Here is a 25,622-nt window from a genome sequence, read left to right as displayed (position 1 = left end):
TAATACATAGGCAGGCACATGAATGTATATTTGTGATACCTGACAGAGAGGTCTGCCTCCTCCCACTGAAGCTTGGCTAGGGAACTTCCTTCCTTCAGGACCCCCAGCAGAATGGCCCTGCGCCCACTGGGCTTGTGCAGGCACAGACCTCCAGCCCGGAGACCGTTGTCCACTCCTCCGATCAGGGCCAGCACCGGCCACACTTCAGTGCAAAGAGCAGCTAGCTTGGCCTCCGACAGGGAGCGACGATGCGCTAAAAACTCCCCTGTGTTGTCGTCAGTAATGTCTCTGTCTCTCTCCTTATCTTCCTTCTCTAAGTGTGCGGGATTTAAGCCTGTGGGAGAATGTGAGTAGCAAACAAAGAGTTATACGTTATAACCATGAAGATAATTAACAATGCGGTGGTGTATGTTCAAGAATAAATGTCAAACATGTTATTGTTGAAAAGCACAAGTACAGGCACATTGCAGCATCATAAACAACATAAAATATAAGATGAAGACATAAGTTATTCCTATGCTAGTTAAATTTTAGAATTAAAATGAAAAGTGAAGCAGCACGAGCTGGGTGTAATGTGCCTATACGTGACCACTGTCGAAGCTTTAACTGACCTGAATTGAAGCTCCCCGGGTCTTCTTCTTTGAGCATTGGACCAATGAGCTCCAGGTGAGTATGGATGTACTGGTTGATGTGCGAGGCCCACTGTTCACACTGATGGAGCCTACGGAGGAGCTGCACTGTTGACTCCAGGAGCACCGTGGTCCGAGGGCTGCACAGAGGCTCCCCGGGAAGTAGGTTACTGGGCATGCCTCGCATCTGGAGGTCACGAAGGGCCACCTGTGAAAAATAAAGAATCACAACTTTGTCACGGTAGATGTGAAATTTAAATTTGTTTTACACATTACTAGGTAATATATATACCCATTTTTGACATTTCTCTTATTTTGTTGAATTTAAGATTATGGTGTGGAGTTCCAGGGTTCTACTGTCAATGTAATCCATGTGGTAGTTCTATTTCTAAAATAATACTTTTTATTAACTCTGGTTGAAGAATAATTTTAACCAAAATATTTGGTAGTAAAAGCACACTAATACACAAACACAATATTTGTAGATGGGCGACAAGTAAAGACACCTGACATATATGAGATATCAAGTACCTTCTCTCCTGGGTTACTGCTATAGAACAACACGCAGGGGTAGAGTTCAGAGGCAATCACACCTTCAAATGCCAACTTTGGCTCCTATTGGAAAAAAATGACAACCATGCAAGAGATTAAAGGAAAACTCAACAATCAATAAGAGTAAAAACACCTGAATATACTGCCTGTGAGTATCTGGTCAGACCTTGTCATTCTTAGCAAATGATATGGTGTGAGCTTCCATGTCGAGGATGCAGGTGATGGTGTCACCCTGGGTAAAAGAGGGAAGTGTGCGGACCAGCTCCCCTCCGTGGTACAGGTTGCCACTATAGGCACGATACAGCCACATGTCAGTGGTGGTATGGTGGTTGTGATCTCTGACAGGCCAACGTGACACGCCAATACATGTGCCTTCATTGCCTCTGTTCTCTTTGGTCATGTAGAACTGAGGAGAGGAGTTTGGTATATCAGTTTATTAAACAAGCTCTCTCAGCATGTTGCAGATTAACAATCTGGTCAATAAAAACAAAAGGATGAGGAGGTCATGTATCTACCAGTCCTTACCTTCCAAATGAAACAGCCAGATGTGATGGCAGTTGTTGCCAGGCCGTAACCTTTCCCTCCCGAGCCATGGGAGAGGATGTTCCCGCTCTCCAGAGAACAGCAGATTAGCTTGTGCGGGTCAAAGGAAAAATCTCCTATTGGAATACATTCATCATAGCTGCCAGGATTCTGTAAAACAAGAGTAGTAGCACAGCTTACCTGCAATGTTATTACATGTTGCAATGTGGTGGATAAATGTAAGGAAAGGTATAAACTTGAAATGATATGACAACATAACATGAGAACCTTTGCAGATAGAACTCTCAAATACAGAGGGCTTTAAACACAATCGGACACATAAGTCATTGAAACTTTACAAATGCAAAAATCCCGAAATTTCAGATGTTTGAAAACATCTGTAAATAAATGATCAGTGATTAGCTAATAAAAAAAAATCTAATTATAATAAACATATTATAACAGGGTTACATTGTATATGCTTCCTAATTTGACACTTATTCCGTTTGTTGTTATTTTTTCTGTCCTCTCCCACCTCTCATCCCAACCCTGCTATGGCAAACAGGCCCATCTGTTCTTTCAAGTAGCCCTGCTGTTTTCTATGTTCCCCTTCTTCCTGAACACAGCAGTTTGGGAGACTCAGATTACTGCATTCATTCACTGTTTTCAATTGTTAAAAATAAAACAATGCTTGTTTAACTACTGTTATGAGGGTTATATTAGGTCGGTCATTTTAACACTTTTTTGATCAGATTCTGAAACCACTGAGATGCGTTCTGACAGATTGAACACTACAGGATGAAAAAACACAGAACTTGAACTGAAGGGCTTCTAGAAGACCTTGTGCCGGTATAACCTTTACTCTGACTTGCAGCAGGCTGCAGTAGGGAAAGCTCAAACCTATAAAATGCTATAAATAGTTTGTTAATCCGATACGGCATGAAAAAGGAGAACGACAACCCCATTTTTCATGTACACTATGTGCCTGGTTTTTCCAGGCAGCGGATCGGTGAATACAATATCAGAAAACACTTATTTGTATTCAGATAATAAGGCAAGACATGTCACTGAACAACAGGGACAATTTGTTTTACAAAGTAATATACTGAAATAAGACATACTCTATAGTAAGAAGTATGCAGTAATATTAATGTAATAGTTCTGTTACCCCTTTGTCTTTATCCGCCGTCTCCTCATGGTTCCTCTCAGCTAGTGGTTCCTTCCACATATAAACAGACAAGAGCTGAAAGAGTTGTTTAACTATCTACAAGAAAGCAGAGACAAGGGAAAAATAGGTCACAGATAAAACCTCCGTAATCAAATTCACAATTTCCTACTCAAGTACTTCTGTAAGCCTGTATTTTTTTTCTTCTGTTAATTAGATTTATGTTTTCTTGAACTACTTCACCTGCATTCAAACTTTTATATCATACCTGTTGAATTTGATCAGGCTCAGAACAAGCAGGTAACAGTCTTTCTAAAACATGGAAGGCCAAAAGCTTAGTGCGAAGGTTCTGGAAGCATGGAGATCCTGCGTAGAGGACAGTGGAGGCCAACAGGGATTAAACAGGAACAGTTCTGAATCTCAGCTAGAAAAAATATATATGTTGAATTCAAAAATAATTTTAAATTGTCTTACCTAAAGAGCACTTGTGTGAAATAATGGCCATAAGTGGATCAATCCATTTGACAAAAGTAGATAGTCTTTTCATCACTCTTAATGACAGTACACGCCTCAGAAACACCAAGAAATCTGCAAGCTGAGTTTCAACCACTTTGCTGCTTTCCGCTCCTAAAACAACAAACACGGGGAAAAATTAGACTTCTAAACACAAGGGCTATAAGAGAAAAATGTAGAACAAATGCCACATCTATATATATATATATATATATATTTAATTGGACAATTTAATTGCACTGCTTTACAGTGAAAATATATTTCAATGAAGTTTATAATAGGTAAAATTTCAACACCAAGTAGATTTGTGCTCTTGCTGCTGTAGTCCAGATCTGTCCTCTCGGCAGGTCCTCTCTCTGTTGTCTGCTGTTGATGGAAGGTACGCAGGATATTCTGGAGCTGCTCACACATCACTTCCATAAGAGCTTGGGAAACATCCACAGGCAGCAAATCCTCACAGGAGCTGAGAGCACAAGGCAATTTGTTATGCAGACCCATTTTTCAGGGCAATTTAATTTACTATGCAAATGTAAACACTTAAGTACATTTTCATTTCATCAGAATTACTGCACACTTCATTGCAGTGTCCTCATTCTCACCTTGCAGCCACAGTCAATATCTGAAGCAGGCGTGCACAAGCTAATCTAACAGCCCCACTTAGTAGCATGGATCCAGATGAAGAGGCTGCAAACCAGCCCTGGTTCATCAGAACACAGCTATTGTTGGTCAGCGAAGAAAGGACATCCAGGATGCCACATTGGATGACCAGCACCAGGTCCACTGGTTGGTAGCAGAAATTCAGTGCAAACATGGTGGCTAGGAGAAGGTGCTGGCTGGAGCCTGGGTATGATGGAGACATAATTTCAAATACTTGCAAACAAAAAAAATGTAATACAAAATCTCTAAGAGAGAGACGTACAAGGCAGTTCAAATGTGGGCACAATGTGAAATAATAATAAACAAACCTGGACGCTTTCTTTCCAACAGGACCCTCTGTTTGAGGACACACACCACCTGCTGGTAGAAGGTGTGGGCTGCAGACTGTAGCTCTCTTTGCGTATCAATAGAAGCTGAATGCGTGCCAGACTGGATTGAGATAAAAGGGATTGGAGAGTAATTTATTCACCATGGTAATGCAGAAGAAACATATCAGATTAATCCAACACTTTTCTACTTTCTCCCTCTGACTTGATTTAAAGTTCATGAATTATTTCTTTGCCACTTTACTGATCACAAACATCTGCACAGACATTACAATAGCAAGATTACTAGACTGTACCATGTAATGCTGCGTCTCGTACTCAGCCCCAGAGAGAGAGCCGATGATCTGCGTTCCCAAAGAGAAGCATCCAGAGAGGAACTGAAGCTGCACCGACTGCAACAATGCAGGAAACTGAGCGGAGACGGTGAGGCCTCCGCTCTTTTCCTCCATCTTAGACAGGAAGGATGACATCTGACACAAGGCCTCCAGACGCAACTGATTGTAAACACAAACAACAGTTAGTTCAGCCCTTAAAATACATTCACGGAACACCCCAATCATTTTTGATAACACAACAAAAAGAAAACAATTAAAATGTTACCTAGCTTTAATTCCTTATCAGTTATAATTGACTGTTTTCTTCTAACTCTCTTTACCTCAGCCCTCTGTTGCTGCTGCTGTATAGCAAAAGCAATGGCCTTCGGATCTGCCGGACTCCAAGTCTGCCCAGCTGGCAGGTTCGGTGAGGAGGAGGAGGATGGATGGACCAGGGTCCCACAGACAAAGCTGAACACCTGGTTTAGAATAGGCAAAGTGTTGTTGCCATTGTGGGACATAGAGGTGTTTGGGCTGATGCACTGCCGCAGGCGATCCCAAGCGTCTTTCATGATGCCCAGAGAACACAGAGGTAAACCTGAAGAAAAAAGTGTTGTCACTGTCTTTTCTGACATTATTTGCATTGGGTTTTCCAAATAAGGATGACCCAATATCAATTAAATGGACATTCTGGGATACAAGTATTTGTTCCCCTTTTCAAGCTAAAGCCAGGCTACTTTATACTAAGCTAAGCTAATGGGCTGCTGGTTGAAGCCGTATATTCAGCAGACAGATATGTGAGAGCAGTATTGCTCTTCTCATCAACTTATAAAACAACTGGATTTGTTTAACACATTTGTATTCCACCTACCCATTTTACTCTTGGAGGAATCTTGGAAGGAGGTTTTGGATTGGTCAGACTAAATAAAGACAAAGATAGCATATTAGCACTGATAACGAGGTGTGGGGTAGATTTACGGTAGAAGTAAGATAATTACCTGTTTCCGTCCATCATTAGCCGTCATAAAGGATTCTGTTGTTGATTTCCTAAAAGTGGAATGCAATGCGACAGACAGTTAGTGCGAAAGCAGCTCACAGAGAAAAAAAACACAGCTGCACCAAAACAAAACAAAACAAAATCAAACATATTGCTACCTTGTTCCGGCCTTCGTAGCCAGACTGTCCTCTCTTTCGCTGGGATCAGCCCAAGCAGGCCTGACCCCCAGCAGGAGGAAGAGACAGCGGGACACCACCAGATGGCAGGCAGCGGGGAAAGACAAGCTCTCCTCGGATTCCCTCTGCTTGTCCCACTGCTGCTTGGGATCCAGCTCTCTCTCGGGGCTGACGGGGCTCTCCATGCTGCTGGGCAGGGTGGAGGTGCCAAAGGATTCGTACACCGTCACGTTCTGCTGTACCTGCATGGCCTCCCGGGTAGCCATGAATGATTCTAGGACTTCTGTAGCGACAAGAAAGACATGTGAGGATCATTTGCAGCTGTGATTTTCCATCTGGTTATTTCTTGTTTGACGGTTTTGGTTAATCTGTTCCCATTATTTTGATCTTGTTTGGTCCAAAAGCTTCGATTTGTTTTTTTAGCCGACGAGTTCGACATCATGGACACTGATGGATGGAAATTGAATATTTATTCTTCTGTAAATAATGTATAAAAGTAAGAGGGGTAGGACCAAATACCCCTTTTGACATGAACTATATTATTGGAATTATCTATTTGTTGCATATATTTTGCTGAACATCCCTTTTTAGTAAGTGTTGGTATTATTTTAACATGTTCAATAAACTGACTCATGAATGAATGAGATGTGTGGTGACGTCAATGATTTGTGTGCGTGTGTATTGTCTAAATCTGTCTCGGTCTCTCTGCCAACAACAAAACATTTTTAAAGTTACTGGAGAAAAAGGCAGAAATACAGTTATCATCTCTAACCTGACAGGTACGTACGACTGCTGCCAAATGTGTCCTCCTCTGCGACCCCTTCCTGGTTGTGGTTGGCTACGGGGGGCGGGGGAACCTGCGTCTCACGGCTGCAGTGACTTCTTGACTGCTGCTGCTCTGTATCCTTTCCAACCTGCTCCACTGAGGTGCTCGGCTCTGGCCTTTCTGCATCAGGACTTTGGGGAGATTGAATTGGCTGCAATGTAAAAAAATAAAATAAAATAGATGTGTTTTTCTTCTCATTTTAAATCAAATCATGTACTTTTAAATAAAGTGGAGATACAAATTGCCTCCTGAATGTAAAGTACAATAGTAAAGGTTCAATTATTGTTCATACTAACACAGCCAAGCATATTTTTCCTGTAATATTTACAGTACAGATATTGAGCTATAATGGTTAATAAATCATATTTTGTTCAATAAATATTTAACTTTGTCAAAAATAGCCCCATTGCATGAATTTAATGAGGGCATAAAATAAAGTGGAGTCATTATAGTAATGGTACCTGTTTGGCAGCAGTCTGCACCTGTGTCGTCCTTGGAGAGTTTTTATGGGCCAACAGAGTGCTTCTGATTTTATAAACTGTTTCATAAACGTCTAACAGCTTTTCACAGGGCTCGTATCTGTCACAAAGTAGAGTTGACAAATAGATGGGATAATTAACATTGAACTGCATTGCAGTATTGATCTAGCACAATAATGATGAATTCACATCACCTTCTAAATGACAGTTTTGGAACAGGCATTTCAGTAATTATTACATATGTGTTACTGACTTGTCCTGCCAACAGGCCTCATTCTGCAGCCCAGTGTGTTTGAGAAGAGCCGCCAGACTGCAGCGACAGACAGTCTGCAGCAAACATTCGCCTGAAGTGCCTCCACTCTCCCACTCTGCTCTCCCAGCAAAAAAAAAGAAAAACAGAAGAAAAAAAACACAGCTTAATTAGATCAAAGTCAAGAAAAGAAAAAAGTCCAAAGATATTCATGATGAAATGTGCAGTAATTATCACAGAAAGTATTCAGCTGCATACTATTCATAATGTATCTCGCACTCATACACACGGACAGACATGTACAAGCCAAAGTACCTTTGCTTTGCGCATACTCCTCCATCTTCTGCCACATGGCACCTGCTGGTCCTCTGGAGGATCCTAGCGCCAGTTCCAGTAAAATCCTGGTTTCCTCATTTAGACTGAGCTCTGCCAGCCTGGCATCACTACTGCCCAGCAGCACTACCTCAGTCAGCCAGGCCATGTTAGAGTCTACGGGACAAAGCATCAAATATGACATAGGTCAAGTGAACAAGTGAAAACTACATACAACATTTAAGTTTGTATCGGCATTTAAAGAATAAAATCATATCTCATATCAAAGATGCCCCTCAGGCCATCCCTTATATACAGAAAGAAATCATAAACATTCCATTTCTCATTAATAGTTTACATAACATCCACTTTGTCCACTGGCGTTAATAACCATTGGCCTTACTTTCAAGTAGTATATTGTATGTGGTTGCATTATTATTACACTGGGTCAACTTTAATCTGGTGATGAACATTGCACTCAGTTTGCCAAAACATTAGCTCATATGAAAGCCTAGAGAGAAGGCAGACTGTTTTCGTACCCAGCTGTTCGAAGTCCATCTCAAGGCCGTTTCTGAGGAGGACATTTGATAGCCAGAAGTCTGACGCCTTCTCTTGAAGTGTGGCCGGCGGGCCTTGCAACATACCACCAAGGCAACGGCCGACTGCCAATGCTACAGACCGTTCCAGGTCCAACAACCAAACCCATTTGCCCTCCTCCTCCTGTGGCTGCTGTCCAAAGCATGTGTTTTCTTCACTTGTATCTGTAAGGAAGAGACCTTGTTATTATCAATCTAGTATGCATATTCCCCTGTACGATGCATCTTACATGTTATGTCCAATCCTTTTTCTTTTTAAAACTATACCACGATAATTAAAAGATAAATCTAGGGGTCAAGTAGGTAGATCAAAATTCACTGACCTGAACAGGTTTTTTGAGCCTCGGTCCTTAGTTCTTGTTCTTCCAAGAGGCCAGTCTCTGGCAGCACCCTGTTGAAATCATTGAGTTGCTCCAACAAGACCAGTAAATGGCTCAGGAGAGGCTGAAGCATACCCAGGGGCAGCAGCAGCAAGGAATACATTACTTGGCACAGTAAGCTGCCAGACGCTGAGTTGTACAACACCACTGGAACAAGGGTCGAGACGAGAAGGGGGATAAGTGAGACTTAAAAATAAAAATAACAGAGGAATACAGATTGACAACAGACATACAAGCAAAGTACAATATTCAATCAAGGATGTTAAGATGGATTTGAGTGAATGCACAGCCCAACTGACTCCTCACTGCTGATTAACACACTGCAAACACTGCAAACATGATCAGGTAAGCTATGTTAATTTTGTTTTGTGAATAAAAGAGCCACAGATATCTGTGCAAAAACTCACATAACAACAAACAGTATGTAGGGCAGTAACTAGGTTACACTGAATCACACTGTCACCAGTTATTATGCTTACTGTGCAGCTTCTTGATTATTCGTTTATCCAGGGAACTCTCCTTCAAAAGCTTGGTGGATCTCCTGAGCGTCTCAGCCGCACAGGGAAGCAGCAGGTAAAGATGCTCACGGAGCAGCGTTACACTGCTGTCATCCTACACAACAGCGGAAACAGTATAAAGTTAATGTCAACTACATTACGAAATAGCTCTGGGTGAAATATAAAGTTAAAATATACTTGACTTTAAGGAATAAGTATTTTGTATATGGTGTCAGAAAGGAACTGAAAAAATGTGTGGTTAGAGTTAGTTATTTCTGTAAAACTGAACATGTGTTCATGGTGTATTGCTGACTCTGCAGTGTCACCTCAGAGCTGGAATGGATGAAGCAATGGGCCAGCAGGTGCTTGTGAAGACCGGCCAGCAGCTGGTGGAAGTGAGACGGAGGATCAGTTTGTCTCTTGCTATCATTTGATAGCTGCTTGTCACTGTTTTTCTCCAATTCCCCAAATGCGCGCTCCTGTACATAGACACATACAAAAACACAAGCGTGTGGATCAGTTAGAACATCCCTCTCGGGCACTTGACTAAACATGCCTAGTATTTGGAAGAACATAACTATTTGACCATACTTCTCAAATTGCCATTGTTACATTTAATTTATTTCCCTTTATTCCTTGATTTTTTTGTTTTTTCAACAGTAACATTGTGCACCAAAATGTCCAAACGTGTAAAAAAAAATGGGCATAGAGATCTGGCAGAGGAAACAATACACCACGAGCTAAAATGAGGACATATAAAACACATAATTTGCTCACAAACTGCTCAGGGTTCTCTCCATACCGTGTAAAAGCCTATGCTGAGGAGCAGGGTTTTTAGCAGCACCTCTGCTAAGTGCAGAGGGTCGTGGGCCTCTACAGAGCTGGATGACGAGGGCGGCCGGACGGACATGGCGGGCGTCAGAGGGGGTCCAAGAGCTGCCACCTCTCCAAAATTGCTGTAACCTAGTAGAGAAGCTACATGGCTCTGATCCTGAAGACTGCTGAGGACCATGTCTAACTGCAGACGCTTTGAAAGAGAAGGAGATATGGAGAAAAGAGAATTGTCTTGGATTTGATCATTTAAGTGTTTAGGTTAACCAAAAAAACATTTGTGCAGAAGGAGGTATTTTACAGCAACACATCTTCACAACAGTCAAGCAGTCTTCAACATGCATTGCCTAGCAACGCTTTGTGTTGCCACTGTGATTTCTACACACATTTTTTGCTAGCATAATCTAGCAAACATCCGTACCCTTTCTAGCCAACTATCTGGATCAGAGTCAAAATTAAAATGAGAAAAGTACAGCAGCCAAGGCAGGATACATGTCCTTTCTTCTGGCAGTTGTGCTTTCCCCAACACTTTTCCTAAAAAAACATTCCTAACTGATAATGTTCTGGGTCCGGAATGCACAAAAACCGTAGGGGGTTATGATAACCAGCACTAATGTCACACAATAAGGGCAATATATATATATATACGTTTTTAGAATGGCACAAAAGAGCTCTGCATACCTGTCCTTTGGAGAGGACATTCAAGCTCTGAGGGCCCTGAGGAAGGAGAGACAGCAGCAGTTCTGTTCTCTCCCTCAGTGGAGGCAGCAGCAGGGACGCACCGATGGACAGAGTGTTCAAAACGGCCTGAAGGTGGACGGGAATGTCAAAACAATATTAAAAGACACATGGATAGCAAGGGTATGCATCTACTCAAAAAATAGATATTCACCCTTTAATCTAACCACAAAACAATACTTGGACTACATAGTGGACAGGCTGTTTGGTTTACCTGTTGTATTGAGTCTGGCATATTTGTATCTATGAGCCTGAAGAGCAGGTTTCTGAGGGGCCTGCCCTGAGCACCCAATACCATGGCACCAGTGCCCCCGGCATGGGCCAAGGACAAGTGGATGGACAGCAGCTTCATGCACAGCAAGAGGAACTGATGGTGGTCCCTGAGGAATACATACACAGAGCATTAGGGTTGGCAAAGTGGATGAGTGTCCATGTGCTGTCCTGTTGCTGGTGATGCCATGAGTTAAACAGGCTACACAGCAGCACAAGAAAAAATAATCCCCATGTGATTCTATACTGAAGAACGCTTCAAACTTAAATTATAAAATACAATCTTACCTAATAGGTTATCACAACATGATGAAGTGCTGTGTTAATCTAGTTACATACCGTTTGGATAAGAATGGGGCAGGGGGTGTGTCATTCCCGATGCCATCACAGTAACTTTCTAGGAAGTTGCGTAGGTAGGCGAATGTACTCTCTTCCAAGTCGACACAAAAGGGCCTGTGCCATGCCACCAATTGCCTTAAAAGAAGACCAAGTCATTAAATTATTTTTTTTAAAACACAGACATGTCAGAACTAGTAAGTTAAAAACACAGATTTGTGGAAGGCATAAAACAAAGGACGTGTTGATATACGGAACTGCCATGCTGTATTATTTTGTGTATTTGGGTTTACCTGTCGGTTGGAACTGCTGTCCAAGCCAGGCTGTGAGAAGTGCCAGCAGTGATTTGCTGGATGGACACCCCCTCCAGGCCAATTACTTTTTTGGGTTTGGTAATGGGTGTGGAGGTGTGGCCTTGCCCACACTGCCCCATGGTGTTGTTACCCCAGGCGTATACTTCATTCTCTGATGAAAGGAGAACAGTGTAGAATGTTTATATCAAATTGAACCTACACAATTTTAACCAAATAAAAAATGATTGTGAAAGAGAGGTTACAAAGTTTTTATATATACTAATAATCTGAAAAATGAATATAAACTGTTTAAGTTGTCTTACCATGGGACAGAGCCAGACAGTGGCTGTCTCCACATGAGATATCAATGATTTTGGTTATACTCAGGTCTTCTATGAATCTGGGTCTCAGAGAGGTTGTCTCAGAGGAGCCACACCCTAAACATGAGCCACAGCCCCATGCAAACACCTGAATAGATAAGAATGGACACGTGTATAAACCGTCGACAAAATGATCAATATAGTCCTTTGTTTGTCTCCTTTGTTGTTTTTGTATTAAGGTTATTATCAAATGTTCTGTGAGCTGCAGGGGCAAAACTTTGGTCTTTAATTGATTTAGAAAAACAAATTAAGTGATTTTTAAAGGGGCAATTCTGACATTTGAAATCCATGTCTGAATCAATATGCTGAATCTCACCTGTCCTGCAGAGGTAAGGGCCAGAGAAGACTGGCTGCCAGCACACACTTTCCTGATGATAAATCCATGCAGGGCCTCTATGACCTTGGGTCGATACACACGATTGGTGTCTCCATGACCTAGTTTACCTGCAGGGATTAGTCATGTCCGAGTACAAACATTAGCTCCCGCTTAGATCCAGATAGACCACAAACTATGCAAATAAGGTACTGCCATAATAAAAAAGAAAAATATTTAACGTTTGTTATTTTCATGAAAGCATAGTATATTAAAACATACCATTGTCCCCTCCTCCAAAGGACCACACAGTGCGTCCATCCTGAGCCACAGCGATAGTGTGGGAGCTGCCGCAGGCCACCTGCCCTACACCACTGATGTCCTTCACCAGTGTGGGCACGTTCCGACTCTGACTGTCACTGTGACCTGCTCAGGGGAGAAACACAGGTTAACAGAGGTTGTTGCAGGAGAGATTTAGCTGAAATTGTCAAGAGAAATAAGCACGAGGCAACATGAGAAATAAGATTTGTACCAAGTCTGCCAAAGTCGCCTTCTCCCCAGGTGTAAAGCTCTCCGTCATTAGTCACGGCAGCACTGTGTCTGTAGCCAGCAGACACACACACAACAACCTGTCAGAGACACCATAATGTAGGGAAAAAAGTAGGATTAATCCCAAAGCTTTTCAAAAACAATACATGTGGATAAAACAAGAGCAATTCCAATCAAAATTTTCCCATCCATCTTTCTCCAAACAAGCAGCGTTTTCTGCATACTTACTTTGCTGAACAGCGGCCCTTGTATGATTTTGGGGTATTTCTGTGTAGCACTGTTGGCATGGCCCAGTTTCCCATATTCTCCATCACCCCAGCTGAACACCTGAAAAATCGACAATTTATTTTATGAGAAAGTGAACTAGTGTATCATTCACTACTACCTGAAGAGGAGGAAATAAAAGCGAGTAACTGAAAAAGCAGTAAGTGTAAATCATGACTTTCACATCCTGTCGTTAGCCTGATGGATTTAAAATTGTATTGTCAAATAAATGAAGTAGGGAAAACTGCGAAATGTACAGTCTGCAAGCATGGGAAATACATTTTAACATCTTACCTCTCCCTCCACAGTGATGGCCAAAGTGTGACCATCAGAGCCCTTGGAGGAGGAGACCTTCTTCATGTTCCTATGTGGCTCCAGTACTAGTTTCTTTGGCATGGACTGGTTGTTGGAGTCCCCCAGGCCCAGGCGGCCGTAGCTGCCTTTTCCACAGGCTTTCACTGAACCATCTGCAGATACTGAGAAGGTACAGTACTGTCCTGCCTCAATCTAAAAGGAGGACAAAGTGTATCCAAGTAAGTATATTAGAGGATAAGATGTACAACAGCAGAATAACACTATTCTAAAAACGTATTTTGGAAACTAGACCTGTAAAATGTTTAGTCCTATCCTTATTGGTTGCCATACCATTTGGGCATCACTGAAGCCCTGAGTCAGCTTTGGCAGCAGTATTTTCTCCAGAGTTCCCTCTGCCAACTGGTGGCTGCTGTTGCTGCCCCACACATACACCATGACTGTGTCGCTGTCGGTGCCAGGAGTAGCTGCATCAGTGCTGCAGGAGCACAGGCAGTGGGATGCTAGGTTACAAATCTGTCAAAAAAGGAGAAGGGTGAGGTCCAAAAAGTTAGTTCCTGGAATAATCGCCATATATTACAGTATGACATAGAGTACAAAAACAAACCTCTTACCTCTTCAAACAGGCAGAGAGCTGCCTGGGAGAGCCGACAAAGTCCATCTGCGTCTTTCTTCAGCACCTGAGTATTGACGGAGTCCCCACGGAAACCCTGGAAAAAGACATGTACGTTTAGCCTTCAACATAATATCTATTTTTATTATAATAACCTGTGATTATAACTGTGTGTGGGTGTTCAGTCTGGATAAAATGGTAAAATCAGGCAGAAGCCAAGTCATGTAAGAAAGAGAAAGGAAGGCAGGCATTTGAGATCCTAGTCCTCAGAGCTTAAACATTTTTAAAGTCTTGTGATCCCTCGGGGCTTTCTTTTGCTATTACAGAACTCTAACGTCTATGTAGGATGTGGCTAACAGGCCAATTCAATCATGAGGTTGCTGACAATACTCAGCCCTGGTTGGTTGTTAATGGTCCAGAAATATTGCAAAGCAGATTAGCCTGCTAAAGGATAACTCACTGCGCATATAGGGAGAGGGCAGACTGACTCAATCATAAATCCTTATCTGCACACTAATGCACCACTGCAAGCTTCAAATTAATCTGTTTAAATAAAATGGACAGTTTACAGAATGGATGGATGTGGCAGTCAGGAGCCCTTATCCTGCTTTACACACAATGGGCCTCATTTATTAGTATGTTCATAAATGTTGATGTAGGTTACCTCTTATAATTGATGAACTAACTACTACTGCCAAAGGAAATACATTAATCAAAAATCATGTATTATAATAAATTAATATGTCAAGGCAAAGCAGAGCAACCACGTAAAGAATTCATATTTTTCACATTGAATTTCAGTTGGTGATAGTTTAGCACAATTCACTCCACAGGTGATTGTTTGCATTTCTTTAAAATGCAACAACGTTAGAGAATAATTAATAACAAAAAAAATATGTCTAATAAAGTAAGAACTGGGTGATTATTCCATCTGATCCCATGTTATGGTCTGGAAATGTCAAACTCCCAAAAGTTCAAAATTAGCATATTTTAAGACAAGGAATCAAACCAAAGTCAGCTTGATAAAGGCCAATCTAAAATAAAGACACCAATCACAGTGTTGCTAATAACACAACAGTAATGGCTGAATAGAGTTACACAAAGTAAAACTACTCTGACAACACCAGAAAATATCTAGAGTTAAAAAAATAAAAAATAAAGCAAAAGTCCAAATTTGAAGAACGTTACGCACCGAGTATTGCTTCATTTGGAGAAGTGTCTGATGGATTACATCAAAGCCCACACCAGCTGACTGCTGGGAGCTCAGCGGGTTGGAGGAGGAGGAGGAGGAAGAAGACAGTAGTGGAGAGTGGGATGATGAGGACATAGAAGCAGCCAGGGCTACCTCCACCCACTCCAGCAGAAACTTAAGCGAGCCTCTCTGCATGGCCAGGCCCAGCAGCAGCTCCAGGGCTAGCCTCCTGCCGGTGGGGTCCGCCCCTCCGGCCCCGCTGCTCACTGACGTCTTCTTCAGGAAGTCGGCCACCTGAGCCAGGCAGTCCAGCCCCACAGACGGGATCTTGTTCTCATTGGCCAGAGACAGAGGGGGCAGAGAGGCCAGCACGGAGGAGGCCGTGGCCAGCACGTCGTTACAAAGCACCGACTCTGGATGCACAGAGGCCGCGTACCTCCAGTTCTGCTGCAGCAGTGAGAAGAGCAGACTCAAACCTGTCCTCACGCCCATCTCTATCAGAACGTCCGTACCCGACTTGACTTTGGAGGCTCCTCCCCCCGGCAGGCAGGACTCTGAGGCCAGCTCAAGTTGCCCGCACTCTGTCCCGCTGTCCGTGGACTGAGGGGGTAGGTGCACGCGGAACTTGTCATGATATTTGTTGTGCAGTGCGTAGTAGATCCTCTGGAGGACTATGAGCCTTTGGTGGAGGCCAAAGGTGAAGGAGGTTTGCGTCAGCACGCGGTGAGCCAGCCATCGCTGGCTGTGGAGCAGGGATGACAGGTACTCTTCCTTCTCCGCCGAGGCACTGGACTCGCACTCGAAGTCCGGCAGCCGCGGGCCCACAAGCTCTTGAACGGGCTGGGCCAGAGTCACCACCTCCTTGTTGTGAAGGAGCTTGTTGTAGAGCGCGGCGGCTCCATGCCTCCTGGCCGTCTGTACACTTTCTTCTGAGGCCCAGGAGCTATTGAAGTGCTCCTGCCACTTTAGCAAAACATGGGTCTGACAAGGCACCATGTCTGAGCATTATCTATATTCTGATGTACACCTGAAAAACAAGAGATAGAAGCATGGTTAATAGAGCTAACGAGGCCTGTACTGGCAGATTAATGAATTCACGTCACACTTGATTAAAGGTGGAGTAAGCAATTCTGGAGAACCCTTGTTGTCAAAATCAGTGAATGTATCCTCACGATCTGTTACGTGTCCTTACTGTGTGTGAGCCTAGGCTCTGTAAACTGGTAAACAAAGGATACGTAAACAAAGGGGGCCCACCGTAGCTAGCAACATGACGGTTTACAGAGCCTTGGCTGTCTAATACTATAACACTGGATTTTTTTTCAGCACACAGTATTGACGGGTAACGGATCGTGAAGAGACTCTCACTGATTTTGACAACAAAGGGTTTTGACAACAAGCATTCTCCAGTATCGCTGACACACCAAATGGCTCTTTTCTTAATATCTGTCATCAATGTAAAACGCAACAACATACCTATGAAATCCAATGTCCTACTGCATTTTACTGCCAAGTACATTCAGTCTAAATGTGTCAGGTTTTTCCTTGGCACTTTTTCATCACAAAGTACATCCAGGCTAGTGGCATAGGCCCAGTGGGTATCAGTAAATTAGGTCAGCCCACCCTATGATAAGAGCTTAATCAACACTTGCAAAAAGGGATGTATTAATTGAATTGTCAAAAACATAAGGGTTAATGCACAAACCTGAGAATGCAAAGAATAATCAATTCATAAAAATAAAAAAATGCACACTTGAGTTAAAAGACTTAAATTACCTGTGTGTCTGAGAGAAGTGTCTTTAACAAAAACAGACTGACTTTCTTCATTCTGTACAATTAAAAAAAGTTGGTTTTATTTTTGCAACTCGACACAGTGTGCAGGGTGTTGTCTTTTTTTTGGCTAGTCAAAGAATGAAACATGCTTTGAGAGATAAGGCCGAAGAGTTGTAATAACCTGATCCTTAGTTATCCAAGTTATCCATATTCTCCGACAGTTATCTTGTTCAAAGTCTTAAATAGGTCATCCGACGCTCTGAAACATAATCCCAGTCTGCATTTTTTCTTGTCTGCTTTCTAAACGTATTAAAGAGCAAGACTGTTGTGACTGTCGTTGCTGTCACGTTAAATTATACGCATTCACAGAAACTGCTTTCCTGGAGTTGACTCATCCCCCTGACAACCATGAAATCCGTAATGGAGGGTAGAATAAGTCACAGTATGGAAGTCAGCATATGGGTGTGCTCATGAGAATATCAACTGCAGGACTTTCCTATGGCAATGAGTTGTGAGGATTAGGGAGTTTTCATTCCTGTCAAGCAACAAACACAATTCAGGGTAAACTAACTGGTGAATTCAGATGCTGAGTTGTTGTAAGAATAGAAATATCTCCATATTCTAAGTTCATGGCTTACACTATTTCTGTGATTATAACATGTGCAAAAACATGAACCGGCATGAGTTAGAGAATGCTAGTTACAAGCTGCTAAACATGTGAGCGTGCCACTTTCACCACAGTCAACACTCACTCACACAGCCTCCTCTCCTCTCCGCTCTCTTGCCTTGCCTGAGGCTTGTGGGGCTATATGGTTTCCACTCTGGCCAAAAATAACAGCAGAGCATTGATATAGTAGAGGGCTCTTCTGTCAAGAGAAGCACCAGGCAGCACAGCAATGCAAGGAGCAACCATCACAGATCACAAAACCATCAGGAATTGTGGGGGTAAAATGTTGGTCTCTCATAACGTTTGTCTTTTTCCTAAAAGGTTGTAGGGTATTGCTCTTTATTGGACCACGATGTCAATATAGAAAATCCGGCTTGGCTGCAATTCATGGTTATTTCCCCTTATCGATTCATCTTGTCAGTTTATTTTTCTAGTCATGGATTAAACATTTCAATAGAAAATGTTAGCTAATAGGGGGGAGGGAAATCCTAGCATAAATGCAATTAAGAAAAAATATGTGTATTATAGTTTGTGTCAATCTAAAAGAAAATGAGAAGATCAGCTGTTTGGGAGGACTTCTACCATCCTGCTGCACTTTGACTAAAGCCAGTCAAGCTGGTTCTAGCACATGCCTTAGCCTAGGAGACTCCCTGGGTCTGGGTCTTGATTAGAGGGGACCCCTGAGGCTGACCCAAGACCAGCTAGAGGTGTAACACTTCCCTTGGAAGTCATCCAGTGTGAGCTCAGAGGAAGTTGCTGTACCAAAGGACCTTTGGGCTGCTCTGTTGCCAGGACAACCCTTGCCACAATAAGCGTTACAGCAATGGATGCATAGCTGACTGTTAACCAAAATCACTGATATCAAAGGCTATTAATTCAACTCAATGTGGCAATAAACTAAAAGCAACATAAAACACATAAGCTACCGTTAATACGTTATGTTGTCAGAACTTGAGGCTTTGAGTTTGGCATTCATGCTAGTAATGACGTTAGGCGACAGGATAAATTATTTAAATTAAAATGAACGACATTATCCAACCGCCGCTATGTGGCTCCTGTTACTGGAAAGCGTCAAAACAACATTTTGCAGCAATAACATTGTGTCTTTTTCCATCTATTGCCGTCAGTTAGCTTGTTGTTTCGTTGTAGCTATTCGCTACACCGAGATAAACAACCAAGTATGTGAATTTGAAACGCAATCCCCGCCGTGTCATTCATAAACGCCGGTAACACTATTCTGCATCTGCGGTGACAGCTGAGCTAACGCTGGCTGCAGTGCAGTCGCTAGTCTGGTCCATGGCTGTCAAAAGAGACCAAGCCCCTCCGCTTGTGAGCTGACAGCTCTCAGCAAAACACTGCCGTTGCTCGTCAACTTCCTATCACAATGGAGTGCTAGGCAATGTGTTGTGAAATAAAATAGACAGACAGACATGTAAATTACCTTGACTATAAACCCTTGCCGTTAAAGGGTTTGCGTTACCTGTCCCGTCCCAGTGAGGTCTCCCTTGGACGTGAATATCATATCAACCTTCTCTTCTTTCCTCTTCTTCTTCGTCTGCTTCTTTTCCACAACACGTATGGCAGCCAGTGTCGCCACCCTGTGTCTCGGAGTGTGAACTGCCATCATCATTATCATGATTTAAAACCTGCAGTGTGTAGAATTTTGGGTTTTATTTCCTAGCAGACTTTGTAGAAAGTAATTATAATATCCATACGTACATTTACTTTAGTGCATAATAGCTGAAATTTTTTTTGAATTTAATTATTTTTTTTCCCCTTAGAAAGGGTCTCATATATGTCCATATTTCTGCATATTTTGGACCAAGGCCTAGTGCCGCCATCTTGAAAGTGTCATAGTTGGAATGTCATCAGGTGCATTGTTTAAAATGTAGAATTGTTCTTGTCCTTGAAGGCCACTGTAGTTTCTGTTATTATTCAAAAGGGTTGGGGTTACCCAGGGAGCGTTGTATTCTAGAACTTTGTAGAACTTTCTTGATGATGTCATATTACACGCTGCACCTTTAATTAGTCCATCCTTTATTTGTATTTTTCCCATTTAGACAAGCCACCACACAGTTCAGTGTGTGTTAGGCCTACATAATTTTTTCCACCAACAACAATCAAAGTCTTTCAATCAACCAGGGGCGGAGCAGGAATTGTGGGGGCCAAGATGCAGATAATTCATACCAAATCATATATATATTGCATTATGGGAAATGTAAGATAAAAAAAGTTAGACATTTTGAATATTTTGAATCTCCAAACTTTATGGAATTGCAATACTAATTTGCTGCAGTGTAATAACGTTAGGCATATTTAATTAGAACATGTGTATTATCCAATGATTGCATGCTTCTATTAACAACATTAGAATTTTCCTGTAGCCTATTTTACCAAATTATTGATTCAAAATGAAATAAACACTTTTACAAAAAAATTTACAAATAAGGAAGACTAATGAAAACAAATTCAACATAAAAGACAAGCTATTCTTAGAAACGTGTGGTTTCAATATTGTTATTAGGCTACATGTTTGATAGTGTTACAAGATAAAAGAAAAGTTTAATAATAGGATAAAAGACTTGTTTACAGTTTAGCAGGTAGTTTTACATCCAACAAGTGCATTTGTACGGAAGCCAACAACAGCCATGCTTGCAAATATTTTGAATGCCATTATTTCGAGATTATGAGTAAATTACCTTAAGATCTCGAAAAAGGTTGTTTCCTCTTCTGTTAAAGGTGCTCCGAGGAACTTTCAGTTTTTGTTAATCCTAGCGGCCCCTTTGGACAAAAGTGGTAGTGTTTTTACTACGCCAGCTGTTGTTCCTGGGTGAGCCTAATATTACTCAAGATCTCCATTATTATTTCATGATGATCTTGCGAACAAAGCATATGTTTGGGTGAAAACGAGTTGATTATTTTGTGATCTCGAAAAACGTCCCTTTGTCTTCTTGTGATATCAGATATAATGGCATTAAAAAATAATTGCAAGCATGGCCCTTTTTGGCTTCAATAGGCCTATATGCTATTGCACAATTCATGTTCTTTTTTCATATTTGCTTTTTTTAATGTATATTGTGGCTAAAAACCTATCCTAATATAAAATGTAGCCTTATCATTCAAAGCCGAGCCAGTCACGACAAGGTTTGGGGGGTTCCGTCAGTCACACAAACAAACCAAAGATAACTCATGACATCAGGTCACATGGATTTCAATTCCTGGATGGCGGACCAGAGTTAGGCTAAATCCGACTTCCAAGCCGGATTTCTAAAAAAGGGGGCTGACTGGCAAAAGGGACGACAACAACACCGGAATGAGGAAATTGACGAGGGCAAGTCATGTGCAAAACAAAGTTGTCCATCTGCTGATAACCATACAACTTGATGAACCGCAGGTCACTCCGGCTCAAGTCCCCCCCGAGGTGGTCCGCTACTCTGCCTCTCTCCTGGACCGCTCCATCCCCAAACAAGACAGACAGCCAGCCAGCCGACTCTCCCTGCATCCAGCGATGTCTCTTCTCCTCATCACCACAGTGTTGGCTGCTGCACTTCTAGTGCGAGATGCTGAGGCATGGGGCGCCAATGTCAAATACGCTGTGAACTGCCCCGACAGATGTAACGTTGAGCGGTGTGGCGGGACCCAGCGGTGCACACGGACCGTCCTGGATGACTGCGGCTGTTGCCAGGTCTGTACCGCCGGCAGAGGGGAGCACTGTTACCGCACGGTGTCCGGGATGCACGGGGTGAAGTGCGGATCGGGATTATTCTGCGAGTTCTACAAGGATGAGGACGATTATGGAGACGAATATGGGATGTGCAAAGGTATGTGTTCACATTCAACATTTCAACCTGCCTGCCCTGGTGTGCTATTTCTACCAGTATGCTGCCTTTTTTTCATTATGTGATGCCCTGCTGCACCAAATGCAGTATCCTATCCCAGTGTATAATTGGGATAGGTATCAACAAATGATATATTTGTTGATTTATAACAATAAATACCACCATTGCCATGAAACCAACTGTTTAAGAGGCACATGTGCAGACCTGTGCAACCTTGCTTCAAATGGGATTTAACTTGATGACCAGCCCATTAAAAACTTGCAGGCTCCTGCAAATTTCCATTTTGTATTGTCTAAGGCCTGATCTCTGATTGTCATGTTGATTGTGAATATAACACTTTCCACTATCAGATCCAGTCAAGTCCACTTACCTTTTTTTCTGTGAGATAAAGCATGCTATGATGTTTTCTTTCTTTTACAGACTGTCAATATGGGAACTGGGGGGTTGAGTGCCGCAAAACATGCAACTGCAAAGGTGGCATATGTGACAGGGAGACAGGAGCTTGTCTCACCCTCAAATTCTTTGGCAAAATCGCCAGCAAGCTCAAGACCGAGCCACAAGCAGGTAAAGTAAAAAATTGTGAATATTAGTGTTTGTAATCATACAAATGTTTGTATCATACAAATGTTTCTGAAAGATATGTCTTTTGTGAAAGATTGCACAGTTGGACAAAATTGAACGATGTAGTAATAATCCTTTCACTTGAAAATTCAGGGGCAGATGTGGGCTCAGGAGAGGTCAGCACTGCCCAGAGCACAGACCAACACACGGACAGATCCAGCACTCCAAAGCGGCTGCAACCTCGCTGACAAGTGCCGACAGGACTGAATCTATTCAGTGAAAATGTAGCATTAACTTATAAATGAACTGAAAGATATATTTTATTATGTTACATGAGGAAAAACTTTTTTCTACAGCATTTGAAAGTGTTGCTTGTTTTGCTTGGCCCTAGATCATTGTCTTTTTCAAATTAAATATCCGTGCTATTTCCTTCAAATTCTCTCTCTCTCTTTTTTTTGTTTCTGATTCTTTATAGATTAATTTAATCAAAATGACTCTGTTGTGTGTCCCACTTAGCTACGGTGCTGATTTGATTATCTCATTTAGCGTGCCTACATGTATTATTGTTGAGAAAATGAGAGTTAATGTCACAAGAAAAGGACCTTGCATTTTGTTTCAAACTGAATACAGCAATGTTTCTATTTGAGCCATTGTAATTCACCAGTAATTATATTTTATTTGTACTGTATATATTAAGAGAGGACATGGAAAATGATCATGTATATGACACCAGCCGATGTAAAGTTACTCTTACAATTAAACCAAAGTTATCACGACTGTTGTCATTTGATCTTCATTTCATGATTAAAAGACACACAACATACAATTATCCAAGGCGAAAGGAATGTGAGTTCTGATGGGGGTGGCAGAAAGAAATAAAAAGAGTAGCAAAGTCACTATATTTTCATTTAACTGGAAACTTTAGATCTTACATCTATCTGAGGTATCTGAGTCTCCAGTGCATCATTCTTAGTAGGTATTATCCAGGTGATCAACAGTTGGCAGTTTCTCACTTTAATATTATTTTATTTAGCTTCTACTCTTAAGAGATTCTCGCTCCACACAGGAACTTTAAATGTCCGTTACAGTGATCTAAACTATGTACAGGAAAACAAAGAGTTCAAATAAAAGAACTAGTCTTCTGAGTTGAAGGAATTTGTGTTTCCCATGATGATACGAAACCACGCATCCAAACTCAGTAGATTGACACAGTTGATCAGAATATTTCAGGCATCCTTGTCTTTTATGTAGAACTCCACATACTTTCTCAACTTCCCCCAGCAGGCAGAATATTCTTTGTTCACCCGCAGAAAAACATTTCCCAGTGACAAAAGATACTTTTACCCCCAGTGACATGAAGAGAACTGATGGAAGACAAGACAAGACACGATAAACATCTTTATGGAGAAGATCCTCAGGTTATCATTGCCTATAAAGCTTTATTAAAATACAGCCTGTGCAGATGGGACTTACGTGTAGTAAATGTGAAATAAAATAGTCGTGAAAATTTGAGACGTTATGCGTAAAGTCTTTTTTTGAGAAATGCATATAAAATAATTCCCCTTCTGGAGAAAAATCTCTTATCAAAGTCTCTCAACTCTTCATTCAGCTCACTGACATGTCCAGCTTATATAGTAAAATGGCGATTCATCATTCTCTTGAGCAAGGAAATGTTTTGTTCCAATAAACATTTTAAATACAGATGTAATGAGCAATACGTTGTGATCTTCAAAAAGATACACCATCTGAGTTTATGATAGATTTTTTATGAATGGACTGAATGGTTCAGGAATCAGGTCATTCATGATCAAACACAAAGACCAGTGATTACAAGTTGATGCTTTTCCTCTTTTGATATACGTCACTGTATCAAAGTGAGAAAAACATCTAATCAAAAATGTATCAAATATTTTGGCAAAATAATCCTGTCCCGGCTATAAATATCTCGTATTAGCCTCACCTCAGACTCTTCTACTGCAACAAAAAAAAATGTTTTCCAGTATTGAGCTTGTTTATTTCCTGTGCTTCCTGACACCTGTGAAAATGGCCCTTCTTCCTGTTGTTGTTGTGTCTGCCCAGGACGGGAATTCAAAAGCAAGGATTTATTTTTTTAAGGGACACACTCGAAAAGCTTGGAATTTTTCAGTGACACACAACTTGCCCTTTGTCGGGAGTTAGAAGAGGACATTTCCTATCCACTTGATGCAATTGTTGTTTCAATGGAAGCTCAACACCTACGCACCCATCATCAAACAAGCCAAGACACATACTGAAACAGGGTTAACTTTAAAGCACTTTCAAGTTTAATATGAGTGATGAAGTTTTGTTCTAAGTCAACTTTTCATTTAAAAAAGTGGAAATCAGAAGATATAGCTTTTACTTTAAAGCTATAGTGCAAAACTTTGACATAAAGCAGAAGGTATAAAATCTATGCACTATCACCAAAGGCTTTCTCACGTAGATTCCCGGAGTGCAGACAGTGTTGTTGTAATAACCTCAAAATTCCTCATTGGGGCAACAGAGGTTACGCAATATAGCTTTAAAGCTAATATTTCCCTTTCTGCTGCAGCATCCAACTTTTTGTGGCTAATTGTGATGTCCTAGTTTCATTGTTTTGATCAAATGAAATAGGTATAGATCAATGCCTGAGCATTGATGGATGTACCTCCTCTACCCAAGGACAAGGTGACACAAACACACACACAAACACACACTCACACACACACACACACACAGAGTGATACAGACAGGTATGGGAGCAGTCTGCATTTGAGCGCAGGAGTGTTCATAAGTGCTGGTTCCCGAATGTTCCTCTAATTCCCTTGAGAACCGACAGGCCGAGGCCTCGCAACCAAACAAAGGACCCTGGAAAATAACAGGAAAGCGTTGGTGAGAAATACCCTTTATCTGACTCCCTGAACACGTCACTGCCGCCTCCACAGAAACAAAGGTGCGTGAACGAAGTAGTAAATAACACTGATTTACTACAAATAGATTTTCTGGTATTTACAGTTTGGCCCTGCCTCAACAGGTTGTTTATTGTAGCTGTAGAATGACAAGGCTCATTGGAGACAACACATCAACACTGTGAACACGGAAATTAAGTGATGAGATTGATTACACTGATAGCAGATATCTAAACTGAGGCTTAGGGAAAGTAGCACAAAGCACTTTAGCTCACAGGCCGTCGTGCCACTTGATTCAAAATGGCACCCGGTTTGATTAATTAAATATTTGGCTCCTCCAGTCCAGGGTTTCCTCCTCCTCTTTTTCTTTTTTTCTTTTTTTGTTTTAAAGTTCTCAGAAACGTCTAGCAGTAAACTGACGTTGGAAGAGTCTGGAGCCTTGACCTCAGTGACCCGACAGATTTCTGACGCCTGCACTCATTTGTCTTTTCCTTGTCTATGTGAAGTGAGAAGGAACATTTCCCAACGGGTTTATAATCACACCTCAGAAGTATAAAGAGTTATAAATATAATGTTAGATTTAGTGGATAGTCTCTT

At 41.7% G+C, this 25,622-nt stretch overlaps 2 protein-coding genes across 2 annotated transcripts in view; one reads left to right on the top strand and one right to left on the bottom strand.

The window, feature by feature from the left end:
* LOC307265210 (putative E3 ubiquitin-protein ligase HERC1) overlaps positions 1 to 19,261 on the bottom strand; it is a 41,831-nt gene extending 22,570 nt beyond the window's left edge. Inside the window, exons 1-39 of the mRNA XM_080046833.1 lie at positions 19,161 to 19,261; positions 15,283 to 16,309; positions 14,092 to 14,187; positions 13,811 to 13,993; positions 13,460 to 13,672; positions 13,130 to 13,228; positions 12,885 to 12,981; positions 12,635 to 12,778; positions 12,356 to 12,483; positions 11,983 to 12,127; positions 11,660 to 11,831; positions 11,370 to 11,504; positions 10,975 to 11,140; positions 10,704 to 10,829; positions 9,994 to 10,218; positions 9,518 to 9,670; positions 9,174 to 9,306; positions 8,638 to 8,841; positions 8,258 to 8,479; positions 7,722 to 7,895; positions 7,410 to 7,524; positions 7,139 to 7,256; positions 6,624 to 6,828; positions 5,834 to 6,134; positions 5,677 to 5,725; positions 5,550 to 5,598; positions 5,020 to 5,276; positions 4,661 to 4,858; positions 4,347 to 4,467; positions 3,981 to 4,221; positions 3,678 to 3,844; positions 3,343 to 3,495; positions 3,137 to 3,234; positions 2,872 to 2,967; positions 1,707 to 1,874; positions 1,348 to 1,587; positions 1,161 to 1,244; positions 612 to 837; positions 40 to 334 (exon numbers count right to left, since the gene is read on the bottom strand). Of these exons, the coding sequence (XP_079902959.1) occupies positions 40 to 334; positions 612 to 837; positions 1,161 to 1,244; positions 1,348 to 1,587; positions 1,707 to 1,874; positions 2,872 to 2,967; positions 3,137 to 3,234; positions 3,343 to 3,495; positions 3,678 to 3,844; positions 3,981 to 4,221; positions 4,347 to 4,467; positions 4,661 to 4,858; positions 5,020 to 5,276; positions 5,550 to 5,598; positions 5,677 to 5,725; positions 5,834 to 6,134; positions 6,624 to 6,828; positions 7,139 to 7,256; positions 7,410 to 7,524; positions 7,722 to 7,895; positions 8,258 to 8,479; positions 8,638 to 8,841; positions 9,174 to 9,306; positions 9,518 to 9,670; positions 9,994 to 10,218; positions 10,704 to 10,829; positions 10,975 to 11,140; positions 11,370 to 11,504; positions 11,660 to 11,831; positions 11,983 to 12,127; positions 12,356 to 12,483; positions 12,635 to 12,778; positions 12,885 to 12,981; positions 13,130 to 13,228; positions 13,460 to 13,672; positions 13,811 to 13,993; positions 14,092 to 14,187; positions 15,283 to 16,278 (6,992 nt within the window). The 5' untranslated portion in view covers positions 16,279 to 16,309; positions 19,161 to 19,261. The remainder of the gene's footprint in view (positions 1 to 39; positions 335 to 611; positions 838 to 1,160; positions 1,245 to 1,347; positions 1,588 to 1,706; positions 1,875 to 2,871; positions 2,968 to 3,136; positions 3,235 to 3,342; positions 3,496 to 3,677; positions 3,845 to 3,980; positions 4,222 to 4,346; positions 4,468 to 4,660; positions 4,859 to 5,019; positions 5,277 to 5,549; positions 5,599 to 5,676; positions 5,726 to 5,833; positions 6,135 to 6,623; positions 6,829 to 7,138; positions 7,257 to 7,409; positions 7,525 to 7,721; positions 7,896 to 8,257; positions 8,480 to 8,637; positions 8,842 to 9,173; positions 9,307 to 9,517; positions 9,671 to 9,993; positions 10,219 to 10,703; positions 10,830 to 10,974; positions 11,141 to 11,369; positions 11,505 to 11,659; positions 11,832 to 11,982; positions 12,128 to 12,355; positions 12,484 to 12,634; positions 12,779 to 12,884; positions 12,982 to 13,129; positions 13,229 to 13,459; positions 13,673 to 13,810; positions 13,994 to 14,091; positions 14,188 to 15,282; positions 16,310 to 19,160) is intronic.
* Positions 19,262 to 21,032: 1,771 nt separating this feature from the next.
* esm1 (endothelial cell-specific molecule 1) lies at positions 21,033 to 22,437 on the top strand (the record flags this gene model as incomplete). Its single annotated transcript, XM_080046821.1, is given in 5 exon segments — positions 21,033 to 21,045; positions 21,048 to 21,082; positions 21,084 to 21,540; positions 21,979 to 22,122; positions 22,273 to 22,437. Coding segments are annotated over 5 exon segments (744 nt in total). The 3' UTR covers positions 22,368 to 22,437.
* Between the last annotated feature and the right edge of the window lie 3,185 nt (positions 22,438 to 25,622).

This window comes from Ammodytes marinus (genome assembly GCF_949987685.1).
Source record: "Ammodytes marinus genome assembly, chromosome: 18".
NCBI lineage: Eukaryota > Metazoa > Chordata > Actinopteri > Uranoscopiformes > Ammodytidae > Ammodytes > Ammodytes marinus.
This window is presented reverse-complemented; position numbering and strand designations above follow the sequence as displayed.